We start from the raw sequence: 15370 nt of genomic DNA on the forward strand, positions 1-15370 counted from the left end.
GCTTTATTGAAGTTTCTGAGCATGTTGGTACAGATAGACACTGTTCACACACTGCTCCAGAGCTGTGCAGTGCACAGCCACTGATTTTTCAATCTGATACTGGAAGTCTCTGATTTAGTGTACTGTCAAACCATTGCCATATCTGCTGGTCTTTTGCTACTGATTTTTTCCCTGATACTGTGACCGTCAAAAGAATTATTATTTCTTTTATTCTTTCTTCCCCATTGTCAAGATGTCCTTAGCTAAAGCATGTTGCTATGCCACTTAAAAGGAAGAGAAATAGACTCAGCATCAATGAAATCAAAACTTTCACTTCCCATGAGGCATAAGAGGTCTTCTGTAGCCAAACTAGAGAAAAAAAATATTAAGGGGATGATTGTTGCCTTCTAACATAGTGTCAGCAAAACCAGACATTAAAAATAAACCATCAGGAGAGGGAATTTCTTTCCTCTGTGAAAATTGAAGCTGTGTCTGTTTGAAAGAAAAAAAATAGAAAACTAACAAGTCTTCATTATGTAAATATTAAACATTTACTCTCTGAAACATCCTTTTCAACTGCTAGATCATATTGTTAATCTCTCTTTTGCTCTGAGATAAGTGAATGGAATAACACTAATTTTCAGGGTTTGGAAAGTTACCACATAGTTTCCTTCAGTCCTTTAAGCTTCATTATTTTGTCTGTTTCCACTGTTGAAGTAAAAATTCAAGTGGCTATGTGACTGCATGAGGATGTCTAAGGAACTGCTGGAAATTCAGTAGAGCACAGGAAAGCTTCTTTTAATCTAGTTCAGGCAATGTAGAGGAACATGTGGGACCTGTACAGAAAAGCACTCAGCTGTTAGGGTTCTTTTCTTTCCCTCTCCCAGGTAAATGAACTTTGAATCCAATTGGAACATCCAGATGTATTTACAGAAATTTAGAAAGTTATAAGAATGTTGTAATTACATTTAGCATTTTTCAAATTAGATTTTACTACATTATGCAACTGTAACAAAGTCATGATGACTCTGTTTTTAAAGGTTGAAGTTAAGAAATGATGAAGTAATCAGAATAGATTTCATAGTCATTGCTAGGCCTCTGGTGGCTACACCAGAGGATTGGTTCATGCCACTGTTTCAAAGCATATTCTTTCATGTCAGCATTGAGTTGGATTTGGTGGAATGAGTAGAATTTACCAGGCTGTGCATTTTGTACTGCAACCTCAGTGTTTCAGTACAGTCCAAGTTCCTGGAAGTCCTCAGTAAGTATGTTAGTGCAAAAGTTAAGTGATTCCAAGCTAATTGCATGGGTTTAACGTACCTGAGTAGTGTGTCCAGTGGTCAGCCGTTGAGTTCCTGCCAGCTTCTGTGTGTGAGCAGCTGCAGAACAAGAAAACAGAATTGCAATTAGCTCACTTTGAAATCCTGTCTGAAGGGGCTCGCTCTGAATGACCACAGAAACACCACTGCAGTTGGGTGGAAACAGCATTGTCTGACAAATAAAGAAGAGAAATTTTCAGGAGAGTGGAACATGATGAGACCACCCTGTTCTACAAATACTTTAGTTTTTTAGTATCATATACTCCATAGCACCATTCCTAAAGATATCTCATCAACAGACATCTTGGGGCTGACTTATACTGCACTTTGTTCGTTGCATTTTGAGATATCACTTTTCCTCAGAGCTTCTGAGGGTTTGGCAGTTAATGATAGGAAAACTAGCACTGAAAAGTTGGCCTGGATGAGTGACCTGAGAGACCAATATTATCCCACTTTATCTGTCTTTGATCCTTTAAAACCAGTGTGCAGAAAGTCTAATTAGAAGAGGACAGCTGAACAATTAATTAATAGGGGAGCAAGTACTACATTTTTCTCCTTGGCAGTATGGCATCTTCATGCAGCGTGAAGTAATTTATGCTGTGATCATGTGGCAGTAGCATGCTAACAGTCGGACTTGGTGAAAGTTGCGGTCCATCAGATACACACGCACGCCTATCTGGCTCTCAGTTTTCACACAGACCAAAACAAATAAATACTGATTCTGTTGCAGTAGACCACTCCAGTGTTAGTAAATCCTAATATGTCCTCTGCTCCGCCTTGAGGTTTAACCCCAAGTTCTCTCAGGGGCTGAGGGAGACCATCATGGCTGTGTGTAAATAGGAAAATGGTTGCCTAAGCAAGGTGGCCCAGTGAACATAGAGTTTTCTGCATATCGCTGATATTAAGAGTCGCACTTTAATATTAACTGAAGGCCCATGTAGTAAGAAGGAGCTGGTAAGAAGACACTGTCTGGCAGAGGACTGCAGGTAACATCGCTCAGCAGCTAGATAACTGCATAACACTGCTGTTGATACTCAAGCAGTCTTACCAAGGCACTCTTGTACAGCACACGCAGGTATTTACTGTTTGACTAACATTTTGGTAACTCAGTTACAAAGATTATAGCCTTAAAATTGAGAATATAAGCAACTGGACAACTTTGAGTATTTGTGGAGAGGAGGATTATTTTGGCTAGAGGTAAATATAGGTCTTCATGAAGCACTGAAATTCAGGAACAACTTCTTTGTAGGGCTCACCTTGCCACAGTGCTAATAAAGGAGAAAACGGAGTGAAATTTGGTACATGTGAAAGCTTGACAGATGGACAGCCTTAGAGAACAGGAGGCTTTTTTATTCTCAAAGTCTTTACTGCAGAGGTATCTGAAATGGCATCTTCTGTATGAAAGCCCGCCAGTGCACCACAGCCCTGATCTGAAGGGACCACTTCTATCGGAGGAAGAGATAATAATTCAGCCTGCAGACACGCTTGCTTCTTGACCCCTTACGGAGACTGCCAACAAGGGTTCCAATTAGTGCCATCTGCAGACTGTGACAATTTTAAAGATTGACTTTCACACCATGGCAGACCTTTAAAAGAAAGAAGAACATTTATATAAAATGCAATTTGCTTTGACAGTAATTTTCTGTACGCTATTATTGAAGTTATTTATGTTCAAATCAGAGTATCTTTTCTCTCAGCTGTGTTTCTGCTGCTGTTTGATCCTGCAGTGCAGTAATAATCCCGTGCTTATATCTTTTATACTTTATGTGGCAGTGGTCATTTCAAGCATCCATTGCTTGCACAGTTTTTAGGGCTCAGACATTCAAACAGAAATCCTGTAAAATTCCCTGATTCTTGTGCAGATTGCTTCTGCCACTGCTAGTCCTCACATATTTAGTGGAAAACTTAAATTTTAAGGACCTTGTGAAGCAGCAGGGATATTCAAATTAAACTGTATGGTTCAGGAGTTCACTAGTTGAAGATGCTTGGTTGTCAAGAGTATTTTCCTGCATTGACAGTGAGGCTGAGGGCAGGTAATACCATTAACAGTGGTAGAAAAAGCAGTCACCAGCTTTCCAAACATGAGTGTGATCCCTCTGCTTTCTGATACCTGAGATTCCAATGAACCCTCCCTAGCTCCAAAAATAAGACCTGAACACAATGGTCTTTGTATTTTGTGCTCTGTCATCCCTGGAGAAAATAGCATCTAATATGATGCTCCCATTCATCTCTTGGGTTGTTCTTCATGTGTCCACTCCCAAAACAAGACCTTAGCCTCATGTCCCATCTTCTATATCTATATACCATGCAATGTTACCCCTCCTCCCCAAACTGGGACCCCACACCTCACCTTTGTGACACCATACCTTATTTCATGAGCTTCTTACTACATTTCTTGCCTGCTGCACTCCTGCAACTGTCTTCTGAGACGGACTTGGGGATGTAATGCCATGTGTGGCATATCTTGCCTTGTCCACATAGCATTATGGCAGGAACACCCATCTCTAGGTGCATACAGGATCTTCACAGAGACTTCCTGGAGGTCAGTACAGACAGGTGGACAGGCAGAGACTGAAATCCCACTGCCACCCTTCAAGCAGTTCTTGTGCCATCTATTGACAACCTCTTGAGAAAGTATTTTCTGTCTTCCCTTAAAAAAATAGCCTCCTCATAGGCTTGGAGAGATCAGATTCTTCATCTGCTGCTAAAAAAATGTTCATCTATGGGTAGATGTAATCGGGAGGCCAGAAGCGATCTGCCCATGGTAGTATGGCTTCCAGCCTAGTTTAATCTATTGTACTTCTCAGTTAGAAGCTACTGAGTCATGCAAATGTTGCCTGTGGTTTGTGTGCTGCAGTGTTGCCACTGGAAGTGGAGAGGGAAGATCCCCACACACCATGGGTCTTTCTGGAAGAGTTCTCTAGGGCAGAGGAGCTGGAATGCTTGGGGTTTTAGCTTGTGTGTTAGCATTTGTGCAGCACTGCTTCTCCTGTGGCAAAAATACCCTCGAGGAAAGGCATAATCTTCTTAAAATCTCTCTCCCCCTGTCCCTCTGCATCGTTTCATGGGTGTCAATGAATAATGAGTTTGTCTGCTACCTTATCAAGGTTCCCCTAGTCCACTCGGGCAGGTTGGCATCATTGCAGGACCTGGAGGCACACTGTGGGGGGAGGGCTGCATGATAACAGTGGAGGATGAGGCAACACTGGGTTAAGATGGATCTACTTTGTCCCACCAAGGTCCCTCCAGAAGGTGTCTCTGGCCCTGGAAATAAATCTAGGTGGATTTCTGAGGCAAACTGCTCTTTTCCATGGGAAGTGTTGCTGATTACAAAAGTCTGGAGAAGTGAAATCTGGAGCTTCCCTAGGTTCAGATAGCCACTGTAGAAGAAGCTTTATGTAAAAATGTATATACAGCTCAAATCAAAATGATCCTTTTGAAATAATTCAAAATGTATTACAATAGAGTGACTTTGCAAACTCTTTGTTCATTATTACTGCCTTAATCTTCATAGTAATGAAAGACGTTCAAATGCTGAATTATTTTCTCATGTCTAGATGCTAGAATTTGAAGATGAGTTCCACTTTCTTTAGCTCTGAATAGGGCATTTGAGGTAACCTGTTACACTTTGTAGTTATTTTTTGACCCACTGATGTCTGTTTCTTTACTTCAGAAATGTAGTGTGAAGCATACTGCAAATCATGGCATCACACTCCATAATTGTGAAATTCAGACCTTTCTCATCAATAGCGAGACCCAAAGCAAAACAGGATCCTGAAATAGCAAAGAACAAAGCATTTCAAAACAAGTGTTTCAGAATTTGATGTTTGGTGTGAGTGAAACAGAGATAAGTTATGGTTAAGAGAAAGGGGTTTCTTAATTACATTCCCTGTAAATTACATTATTTATTATATGTCAGTTCTTAATTCATTCATCTTCACTGGGAGAGAAACCTAGTACTCCTCTAGGACATAAAATTGCTAAAATCTTTTACATCTGTATAAACAATTATTTTCCATTCTCAGTTCTTAAGAGTGAGTACAAGTAATATAAATACTTTCTCTTTCTGCTTATGCTATATTTGGGCTATATAGGACACATACAAAGAACAGAGCCACTTATTCCGTATGGCCCAGATACTGGGAGTCCCCCCACATCCCTTGTCTGCCCTCCCATCCTTTCCTCTCTTCCAGCTGCAAGGAAGCAGAAGAGAGGCAGTGATTTCCAGCCACAAATTCACAGGCAAAGTCAGTGGCTGGCAGTGTAGCTGAACGTTAATGCCTCATGTAGCCCGAGATGTGTGATACTTAGTAATACAACTTTAACCTTTATAATGTGCTGTAATTTCATTCTCAAATTATCTATATTCTCTCCCTATTACAGTCTAAGTAGCTGTAAGGAGTAGGGAGAACGGACAAATATAATCACCATGTGAGACATGTGGAAGGACAGACAGATGAATCACTTAAATTCCCATTGCAGTTTTTGATTTTAGCTTTGTTCTCACAATTTGATTCTAATGTCAGAAAATGAAAGAAACATGATGATATTTTATTGTGATGTTGGTTTTAGCTGGTCAGATTGCAGAGCACCCAAAATGTCCGCAGCTGTTGTCCATGCTTGGAGTTGCAGATGTTTGGTGTTGGGTGACTCTAAAAGTACATAGATTTAAAAGAGAAATATTTACATTATGGTTAGTGAGTATGAAAGGTCATAAAATATCTGTAATAGATACACTCTTTTTTTTTTTTTTTTTAAGTTCAGACTTCAGTCACATTCTTAAACAAGAAGTGACATTTCAGGGGAGAAGTAAGACTGCAGTTGGTTTTTTAGCCTTTGTCACTATATTCCAGAAGTTGATTAAAAGGCATAGTTCACTTTGTGTGGTGATATACCTAGTTTATGTAATCTAATCTAAACAGTTTATGTGTTCTACTGTCACACATGGACAAATGTATGTACACATCCATTTACAGATCACAGTACATGGTCAGTGATTCCATGTTTTTTCCATTTACTGTGATATATACAATACATGGCATGATTGACAGTCTCCAGTATTTTGCAAGGGTGATCATTTAGATATATAGGATTTGCTAACAGTATTGGAAGTAGAAAGTCATGTGCTGTGGTATGGAGTTTTGTCACCATGAGTTGAGAAGGTTTTAAAATGAGCGGTGGAGTCATGACTGAGTACTGCAGATCAAAAAGCTGCTGAATAAATATTATTTCTCTTGTAATTGTGCTTGTTATGTAGGTAGCATATGTTTTATAGAAAATGTTTTCTCTAATATGAGAGGACTGTATATGATGCTTGACACCTACTTTGTATATGTGTAACATGCTTGGGTCCAGATATTCCAAATAGCCTTATTATAGCCTCAAATGTTGAATGAATGGCCCATAGTCTGTCACCCTTCAAATGCAAGTGATTATCCTGTAAGAAAGTCTTGTCCCCAAAAATAAATATTTCAACCTTTTGGTTTAAAAACGCTCTTGTTAGTCTAGGATGAATCTTGCCTACAGTGGCACCTGGACAGGTTTAATCCAAGAATAATGAAGATCTGAATTTCCCTGAAAATCTGATTTTCTTCCTCAAAGGCAACTCTCTAAGGTAGCTGGACCACAGGAGGCAGGGGTGGTGGTAGTCTTATGTTGCATGAGAAGCATAAATTAATAGGTTGAATGTAATTGGAGAGGTCAGTTGAGCATGGAGTAGTTATCCCAGGGCTGTAGTTCATCCCATAGCTAACAACTGTGGGCTTTTCTGTCTACTTGTATGCCTAGATTAATATAGCAGTGACAAATTGGATAGATGTGGATAGTACAGATGTGACTGTGAGATTCTTGAAATAAATTATATTTCTTTTCATGGATTTTTAGATTCCCCAATATGTGGTAGGTAGAATGGAAAAAAAGTAGAGGGAATCCTGTTGTTAGACAAAACAGAATGGAGGTTGCTTTTTTTTTTTTTTTTCTAAATTGTAAGCTATAAACTCTTCAAGAATAACAATGGAGAATATTAAATGGAGAATAATTGTGGAATTTTCCAAAACTGTAGCTTCCAGACCTTAAAAATGAACTGTAAATTTTCAGAAATATGAACACTATAGATAAAGCCTATTTCATGATCGAATAAATAATTTCTGGAGTTTAACTTTGGAACATGTTTTACTGAAATGAAAAATAATTGTGGGAAATTCCTTTAAGTAGTTATAATTATATCTAAAGGGGATAAAATTAATGCTGTTTTGTGGCAGAATATTTAATTTTCATCCCATGTAGCTCCTCATTAATTTTTTTAAACTTTCTAACTTAATTTTATTTTTGTTGTTCCAAGCACAGACAAGCAACCAAAGCTTTCAATCTCTCCTTTTGAAAAGCCTACCTATACTCTTTTAGTGTAACAATACAAATATCTAATAAGAGGAGTAAAAATTGAAGCTTAACAGATTTTTCTTTAGTTAGGGGATGCTTGGTCAGACCTTGACCCTTGCATGACTGATGGCTTTGACAGAAGTAGAGTTTGCTATCCCATTTGGCCTTCAAAGATGTGTTGGCTTCACCGAATATAGCCTGACTTTCCAGACCAATTTTCTGACTGGAACTTCAGTCTCTCCTCTATTTAATTTGCTCTGGCTTTTTAAATTGTGTATCAGTAGTGTGAATATGCATATAAGGTGACACTATATAAGACCAATACAGTGTGATTTATTTTAGTTAGTTCTGGTGAACAGGTCATGCATGCCAAATCAGTTGCACTTCAGTTAGCCAGGCAATAAATTGCAAAAATAAAAAAAACCTGCATAAATAAAACTGCATAAAATGCATAAATAAAAAAAAAAAGAAAAACTGGTTATCTGTAGTGAATAAAAGTATGAATCTTCACTTGATTTTACTTTTTTTTTTCTTTTTATAGAAGCTGCAAAGAATCAATCCTCCTTACTGTTGTTCAACCTTACCCTGTAAGTATCGTTAGTGTTTTCTGTATTAGTTTCCTAGCAACGTAGCAGCATTTTTTTTCTGCTTATATTCTGTCTGTTTCTCTACCTTATCTGTGCAATAAAAAGAAATAAGTGAGGTAAGGGCTGTGTCTGTTAAAGGTGATGTTTAAGACTGTGTTACTACGTCCCACACTCAAAGACTGCATTAGCAACTTAAATAATAACAATATCTTTAAACACACACCAGGATGCTGAGTTCTGCTTCTGTATCTGATCCGTTGCAGTTCCTGGGTTTTTCTTGATTCTGCCTCGGTCCCACAGTAATGCTGCTGTATCAAACCAGCTGTACCTTATGCAAGGGAGGGCTCTGTCTGCACCTCCAGCACAAGGCATGCGGAGGTGAGGGGAGAGAAGAGACAGACAGGCGATTGCATGAGGCTGGCGTGAAGGGACTGGGAGAAACTGCAGCCCACCTCGGAGCTGGCTGATGCGACGTGCCTTTGCACCTCGCTCAGCAGTTTGTGGGAGTTGGTTCATGACCTGTCAGCTCAAACCCATCTCCTGTGAAAAAGAAAGCCAAGCCAGGGGAGGAAGCACATCTCTCTCTTCCCATACATCCATGCACAGCTGTGCATACCTTGCAGGCTGCTGAGGGGCTCCAGCCATACATCAGGAGTGATTTCAGATTCAACAGGTCCATTCAGCTCCCTGTTGGCTAGCCTGATACACAACAGTTTTGATTAATAAGAGATAATGGTATCTTATTCACCCAAGAATAAGAAATAAAATGGATTTGACACAAAGATGTGAAAGCAAGTTTATCCGATGAAGCTGCCAAAATACACATCCTGTGAATGGAACTTGGCCAGTGCTGTGTAGCTCCATACTACTTGTTAGCCTTTCTGGCTGGTTTAGAGGTGGTCATACAGTTGTGCTGTGTACCCTTCCTAGAAGCCATCCTTTCACTATTTTGCCAATAATAGTGGAAAGATGAAGTAGAAACCAGGAAATGGAAATGTAAGAACTTTTAAATAAAGACTGATCTTCTTCCCTATTCTTGACAGAAATATGTATTTACAAACATTTCATCGATCTCTCTTCTTGATGGTGATCCTTTTTCTTTCTATCATTGCATGAAAGATATCTGCCAAGATGGATTACAAGAGTGCTGTTTCTTAATTGGTTTTATTTGCTATTTCGAGTGTGTTTTGTTTTCATGGTTTCAGGTAACCATCCTTTATGATTGCAGGTGAAAGTAGACATAATCTAGATTTATAGTACCCTGTAGTTCACTTAGTACTTTTTGAAAGCTTTTGTAGCTCATTTTTGCTTAAGTGCATTCAGTTTTGTTTAATGCTTAAACTCATTAAAATTTCATTTTAGTTATGACAAAACTAAAGCATTAGACTATCTTTTTCTTTCCATCAGTCTACAAATCTCTGCTAGGTTCATATCACCACTGCTCATAAGGAGGTTACTGAACAGCTAAAGCAGTTGAAGCAGTTCAAAGTTCTGATTTTTGGAAGTACGGCATTTGATTATAATTTCTGAACATTTTATTCTGTAAATGGACTATCATTCTGATTGTTGCCTTATTAAGTTTTAAGTATTACTCAAATAACTTGCCTGTTTTGATATCTGTTCAGATTTTATGTGTAGAGATCATTTGCTAGGTTGCTTTCATGGTTAACCTCTTAAGCTCCTTGGATGTAGTCCAGGCTCAACTGAGATCTAGGGCAATTTTGCTGTGCATAAGTTCAATGAATGGGAAAAGAATAAGATCTTTTTCTGTTTTGAAAGAGATGGTTCTTGTTATAACACAGTTATATGTCTGAGACACAATGTTTGCAGAAAAACGATGATAAATAACACTTATGGATCGTAATGATTGTGGCAACAATCTTGATGCGAGTCTCACAGTATTTTTCATGCTGCTTTGCCTTCTGGAATCATGTAACAGCAGCAAATACCATATCTAAACTCATGGTTTTAAAGAAGAATATAAAAAGAAACAGGTCGGTCACAAAGACTTCAAACTCTGAAGTGAAAAAGACTATCAAGGTGTAGTTTTAGAAATCATTTGGAAGTCAGACATGAGCATTTTGAGGAAGATGATTTTTGACTGCTTGAAGTTGTAAAGTTGGTGTAGAAATAATGGCTTTTTTTCTTTGAATGTGTACATTTTTTACAGTCATCCTGAGGACATTTTCCACTGCGTAACTTCCACATCAATTTTTTGGTATGGTCAGTTCTATACATAGCTTTAATCCTACACAGGAGAGGATCACAGTGCTGTTAATGGCAAACTTGCCATTGCTGTGTTGACTCCTGGAAGTGCTGGCTGGTCTATGGCCACTGTCCAACCACTGTTAACTGTATGAAGCAGCCTTCTCTCATGTCAGACCTGTGCTGCTCAGCCTTTCTTCTTCCATCTGTGCGTGGTGCAAATCCCAGTGAGCACTGCTACTACTTTCTTCCTGGAGGCCTCCCCTTAGGCTATATGGATTTTTCTGGAGTATAGCTGTACAAAATACATGACCTTCTCCGCAGTGAAGACTGTGAGAAAATTCAGTGTGAACTTCCATGTTAATTGTTTCACCGAAGTGGAAAAGAGCCCCTCCACCCTTCACCCTGCCCACCATTTTTAGCTCGTAGTTCTCCCCCCCTGCCCCTAGGTGCCATTTGGTCTCTTTTCCCTCTTCATTAGCCCTTTCTCCCATCTCAGGTGCATTATCATTCATGTAGTCCTTTATTTGTTAATTTTAGCCTGGGTTTGTATGGGGTAAAAGTTTCTTTCATTCCCAGAGGTCCTCATCCTTGCAGGGTTGTAGGGCTGAAAGTAGTATGTCATGGCTGGCTTTTTTTGTACTGTTATGCTATCGATTAAGAGCAGTCAGCTGTGTATGAGAGGTAATCATGAATGTAAAAGAGTAATCAATGAGTGTAAAGGACTGAACTTTGGAGAGGTAGAATCCCAGAATGCCAGTGGAGGGGATTTTATGGAGGACCTCCATATTTAATAGATGCACAGGTAGATGGCCCAGGCCCATCTAGTCATGAGATGAGCTGCAATGTCTGCACATTCCACAAAGTCTGAAGCTGGCCTGTGGTTTTACTCATGGGTTTTGGGACAACTACAGTAAACAAGGATGTTGTTTACTGCAGGTGGAATGGATTGGACTTTTTCAATGCCTGAATTAAATTCAGGTTTGGCTATTATCTACCTTACAGTCACGTGTTATACATGTATGGGACTAATGATCAGGCTGTGATTACCATCTAAAAATTGTAAAATTTAAGTAATGCAAATAGTAAAATATAATTGTCTATGATAGATCACCAACTTTTAAGAGACAACCCAAATCTGACCACCATTTCAGCAATTAAATTTGTGCCAAGAGTTTAACAAATAAATACTCGTGATGATGATCTGTCAGTGCCTTGCAGTTATAACAAATTACTGCATGGTAAAACTCCTCCACATTATTGCTTCCATGTCCATGTCCCTACCTGCTCTTCTACAATACTCTCTTGTGAGCCAGTGTAGTTGTTTCAGCCTTGCTCACAGCTATGAATGGCAGTATTTAGTTTGCCTTTGGGCATTATGTACTGTTCTACTTAATAAATTTAATTCTTCCTCTTACATTTTATTTGCTTGCTACATTTTGTCTCATATAATTGCCTTTAGGGGTGGACCAAAAAATCAACTTATTTTTGTGGTCGTGCAATTTTTCCTTATTTCCTAACGAACATAATATTTCATATTAAACTAATGACTAATTTTAAGCAACAGTATTAAAATTGATTGCATATATACAATTTGTGACTATTTAAAACTTCGGTATTTCTGTCAGATTTTGACACTCACTGTCATAAAGCAGGTTTTCCTTTTACCTTGTGACTGTCACATACTACTGCCTTGTTTCATCTCTTTATGGTAGCTCAGCACTACACTATCCTCTTCTAAATGCTAAATCCATATTTTTCTTGAGCGTGAGTAAAGGTTTTGTTGTTGCAGCACCTCTACTGGAAAGAGCACTCAAAGGGCCTTCTGCAGCAAATAAAGATCATTTCACTTGGAATCTCCCCCAAATTACAGTTCAGCTGCAAAAGCAGACAAAGTACCAGACATACTTATTTTCATTGAAAAACAGTTTCCCTCAAAATGAAGGATTTTAATGCTGCTGACAGAAATAGGATCTAGTTTCAGAAAGTCTAGAAAATGGGAAAAATAACATTTTCCAGAAAGCCTCCTTTTGTTATAGCAATCTCTGATGATCTGACCCCACTGATGGGATGCACATTGATTGCAGTCCCTAGTAAGTAGGGTTCAAAGGAGGGTCTCAGTTTTCACTATCGTTTCTCCAAGCAACTCTCACACAATGCTTCATTTCTCTTATTAGCAGATTTCCCAGGTACTGTTGAAATGATCAGCTGAATTTTTACTGAATTATGTGTAAACAAGTAAAAATTATTTAAATTCCTGATAAATTTGAGCTTTTAACAGGAAACAGTGCTTAGGTCACACAGTGTGAAGTTTGTGGGTTTTTGAAATATTTTGACTCCTTGTTAAAATGTGTTCCTCATTTTGCAAAAGTCACTCTAATTAAGCTGTTTTTATCTGTGACAATGCAAATACTTTACTTGCAGTGATAAATGTTCCGCATTAGTGTAAACACCTCCTGCTTAAGGTCATTAACTGAGGATAATGGCTTCCATTTGGCTAAAAGACAGAGCATCAGAAACGAATGAACCTGGCACTGAGAATCATTAATTGATAGCATTCTTCACCTACAAACCTGAAGACATTAAAATAGAATAGAGCAGCACATCTTGCCTTAGACAAGCAAGTTTCGACAATCAAACCCAGCTGTTTTCCTAGGTATTTGGCACACTCTTTTGAAACAGAGAGAAATTTCTCAAAGAGAAAATGTCAAGTGCCAAGTTGATGCAGAGGTAGAAACAATGAGATTGTGCAATTAAATGCAAAAGCTGTGCTATTACTCAAACCTTTAACCAGCAGAGAATATTCCCCCAAATACCTGGTGCAGCTGTTCTAGTTTTTCTTACACCCCTGGTTTTAGTTTGAGGCTGCTTAGAAAGCAATCTGCTTCCAGGATCACCCAGAGTGTCTGGCAAGGGGCTGGACTCCTGGCCATGTTACCACAGCAGAAGTGGGAAGGGAGGGAAGCCCCGTGTTTTATGGCAGACCACGCTGTGCTCTCCTCACTGGGCAATATGTACATTAAACCCCATATCCCAGAGGGGTTTTTTGGAACCCACTTAAGTTCAAATCTTTCAGTTGTGTTGGACTCCCCTGTCACATTTTTACAATAACATAATTTGTTTATGCCCCCTGCAAGTGACTTCTGAGGTTGTAGAGAAGAAAAGAGAGAGGTTGTGGAGAGGTTGTAGAGAGCAACAAAGCCACATAGCAGTTTGCCATATTTGCTGTATGGGAATAACCTTGTCAGAATCTGGAAGAAAATTTGGCAGTCTGCCTGTAAAGACAGGCCAGACTGGTGACTCATCTGCAATAAGAGCAAACAACTGTAAAAAGCCTCTTCCGACAAGAAAAGTACGTGAAAGCCACTCTTCTCCCTTTGCCTTTGCAAAGGAGAGCCTGCTCCTGTAGCTGTGCTGCCCTGTGGCAGTGGGAATCAACAGGTTGCAGTCCATTACTTGGACGCCATATGGACTATCCCCCTTACACACTGCAGAAAGGGACTACATGGAGAGGAGGGAAATTAGAAAAAGCATGTGTGGAATTATTATATTAATCATGGTATTATTGGATCCTGTGTCTTTCTAGGAATTCATCTCTAGAGTACAATACGAAAACATGCTTCTTCAGTCTTTCCATGTTGTCCCTTCTTGCCGAAGAAGTGTTTTGGGTCCCCCGCTCTAAGACATGAACTCCTTTTATTTGAAAAACTTTTTTTCTTTCTTTCTTTTCGGTGGTTGTTTCAAATCTTCTGGGAGACCTTCTGCATTTTTCATCACTGGCTTTGGAAGCTGAGCTTGGTTTGATCATGGGGTTGAATTTTCTGTCATTTACTGTTAGTGATTAAAAAGATGTATGGTCATAGCTGCTAGAGAAGAGGTAGGAAAGAATGAACTGTAAGAGTGAAGAAGCATTCATTTTTATTTCTTCGTTCTACTTTGTGCTCCAGGAATTATCAGATGGTTCTGATATTTCCTGGGAGAAAATGGCATCTTTCATTCCTTGTTCACAAGTTGATACTGAGCCTGTGGTAACAGTTACATTTTCAGTGTGATAATAAATCAGTGGCTATAGAAATGAGCTAGAGACTTCTTCCTGCTGGTTACTAGAAACAAGGCTTTTGAATCACAAAAAAATAACCTTTTAAGCAGTTTCATCAGAGATCAAAGATGACAGGAGCACATGACTTTGAACTACTCCATCATCCCTACAGATTGTTAGTTGAGTCAAAATCTCAGTGATGGTGACAAGTGTTTACAAGGACAGCTGTCATGCCGCATTGATATTAGGAAATTATTCCAGGATTATCATCACTGATGCTTGCACTAATTTCTCACGGGGAAACCAACATGAGTTAGTCTTTTCAGTATCCAAAACTAGTAAGGCCACTTCTCAGGAGTTAGAATAACATTCTGAAAATCTTAATTCACATTTTACTCAACCAAATGGACCAAAAACTGGCCTGAAGGGGCCCACTGATTTTCAGTCAAAGCCAGAATTTATTCTGTTGCCCATTATCATGGTTATGGGTTAGGCAAGGCCGGAAGCGCTGTGTTTGTAACTGACCTGAGAATAAAGCTACCTTGCTTCTGCTGCTGAAAATGGAATTCATGTTGACTGTGAATATTTAATTTGTTACTAAAAATGAGGGTTTAGTCAAAGTCCTCAAACAGAGAGAATTTTTTTCCAAGGGCTAAACACTTGATCACAGGTAAATCCATTGATTAATGTAGTAGGTGAAAGTCAGCTAGGTCCCAGAAGAAAATTAGGAAAGTTTCTAGACTTCTGATCCATGAAGTCCCACAAAGTGTCTGATCTATTGAAGGCAAGCCTTGCACAGGGTGTGTGTAGAGGGTATGTTCAGGGGAAGCTTGCTGGCCTGTAGGTGTCTTTTGGTGGTTCTA

General features: G+C 39.1%; 1 protein-coding gene across 4 annotated transcripts in view; it reads left to right on the top strand.

Annotated features, from left to right (window-relative positions):
- The window catches only part of FRMPD4 (FERM and PDZ domain containing 4), a 357231-nt gene that overhangs the window by 319315 nt on the left and 22546 nt on the right, over window positions 1-15370 (top strand). For all 4 annotated transcript variants that reach the window (XM_032986921.2, XM_032986922.2, XM_032986923.2 and 1 more), the window contains exon 5: window positions 8218-8263. In XM_032986921.2, coding sequence (XP_032842812.2) covers window positions 8218-8263 — 46 coding nt within the window. The remainder of the gene's footprint in view (window positions 1-8217; window positions 8264-15370) is intronic.

This window comes from Tyto alba, unplaced genomic scaffold, assembly GCF_018691265.1.
Source record: "Tyto alba isolate M040663 unplaced genomic scaffold, T.alba_DEE_v4.0 Super-Scaffold_14, whole genome shotgun sequence".
NCBI lineage: Eukaryota > Metazoa > Chordata > Aves > Strigiformes > Tytonidae > Tyto > Tyto alba.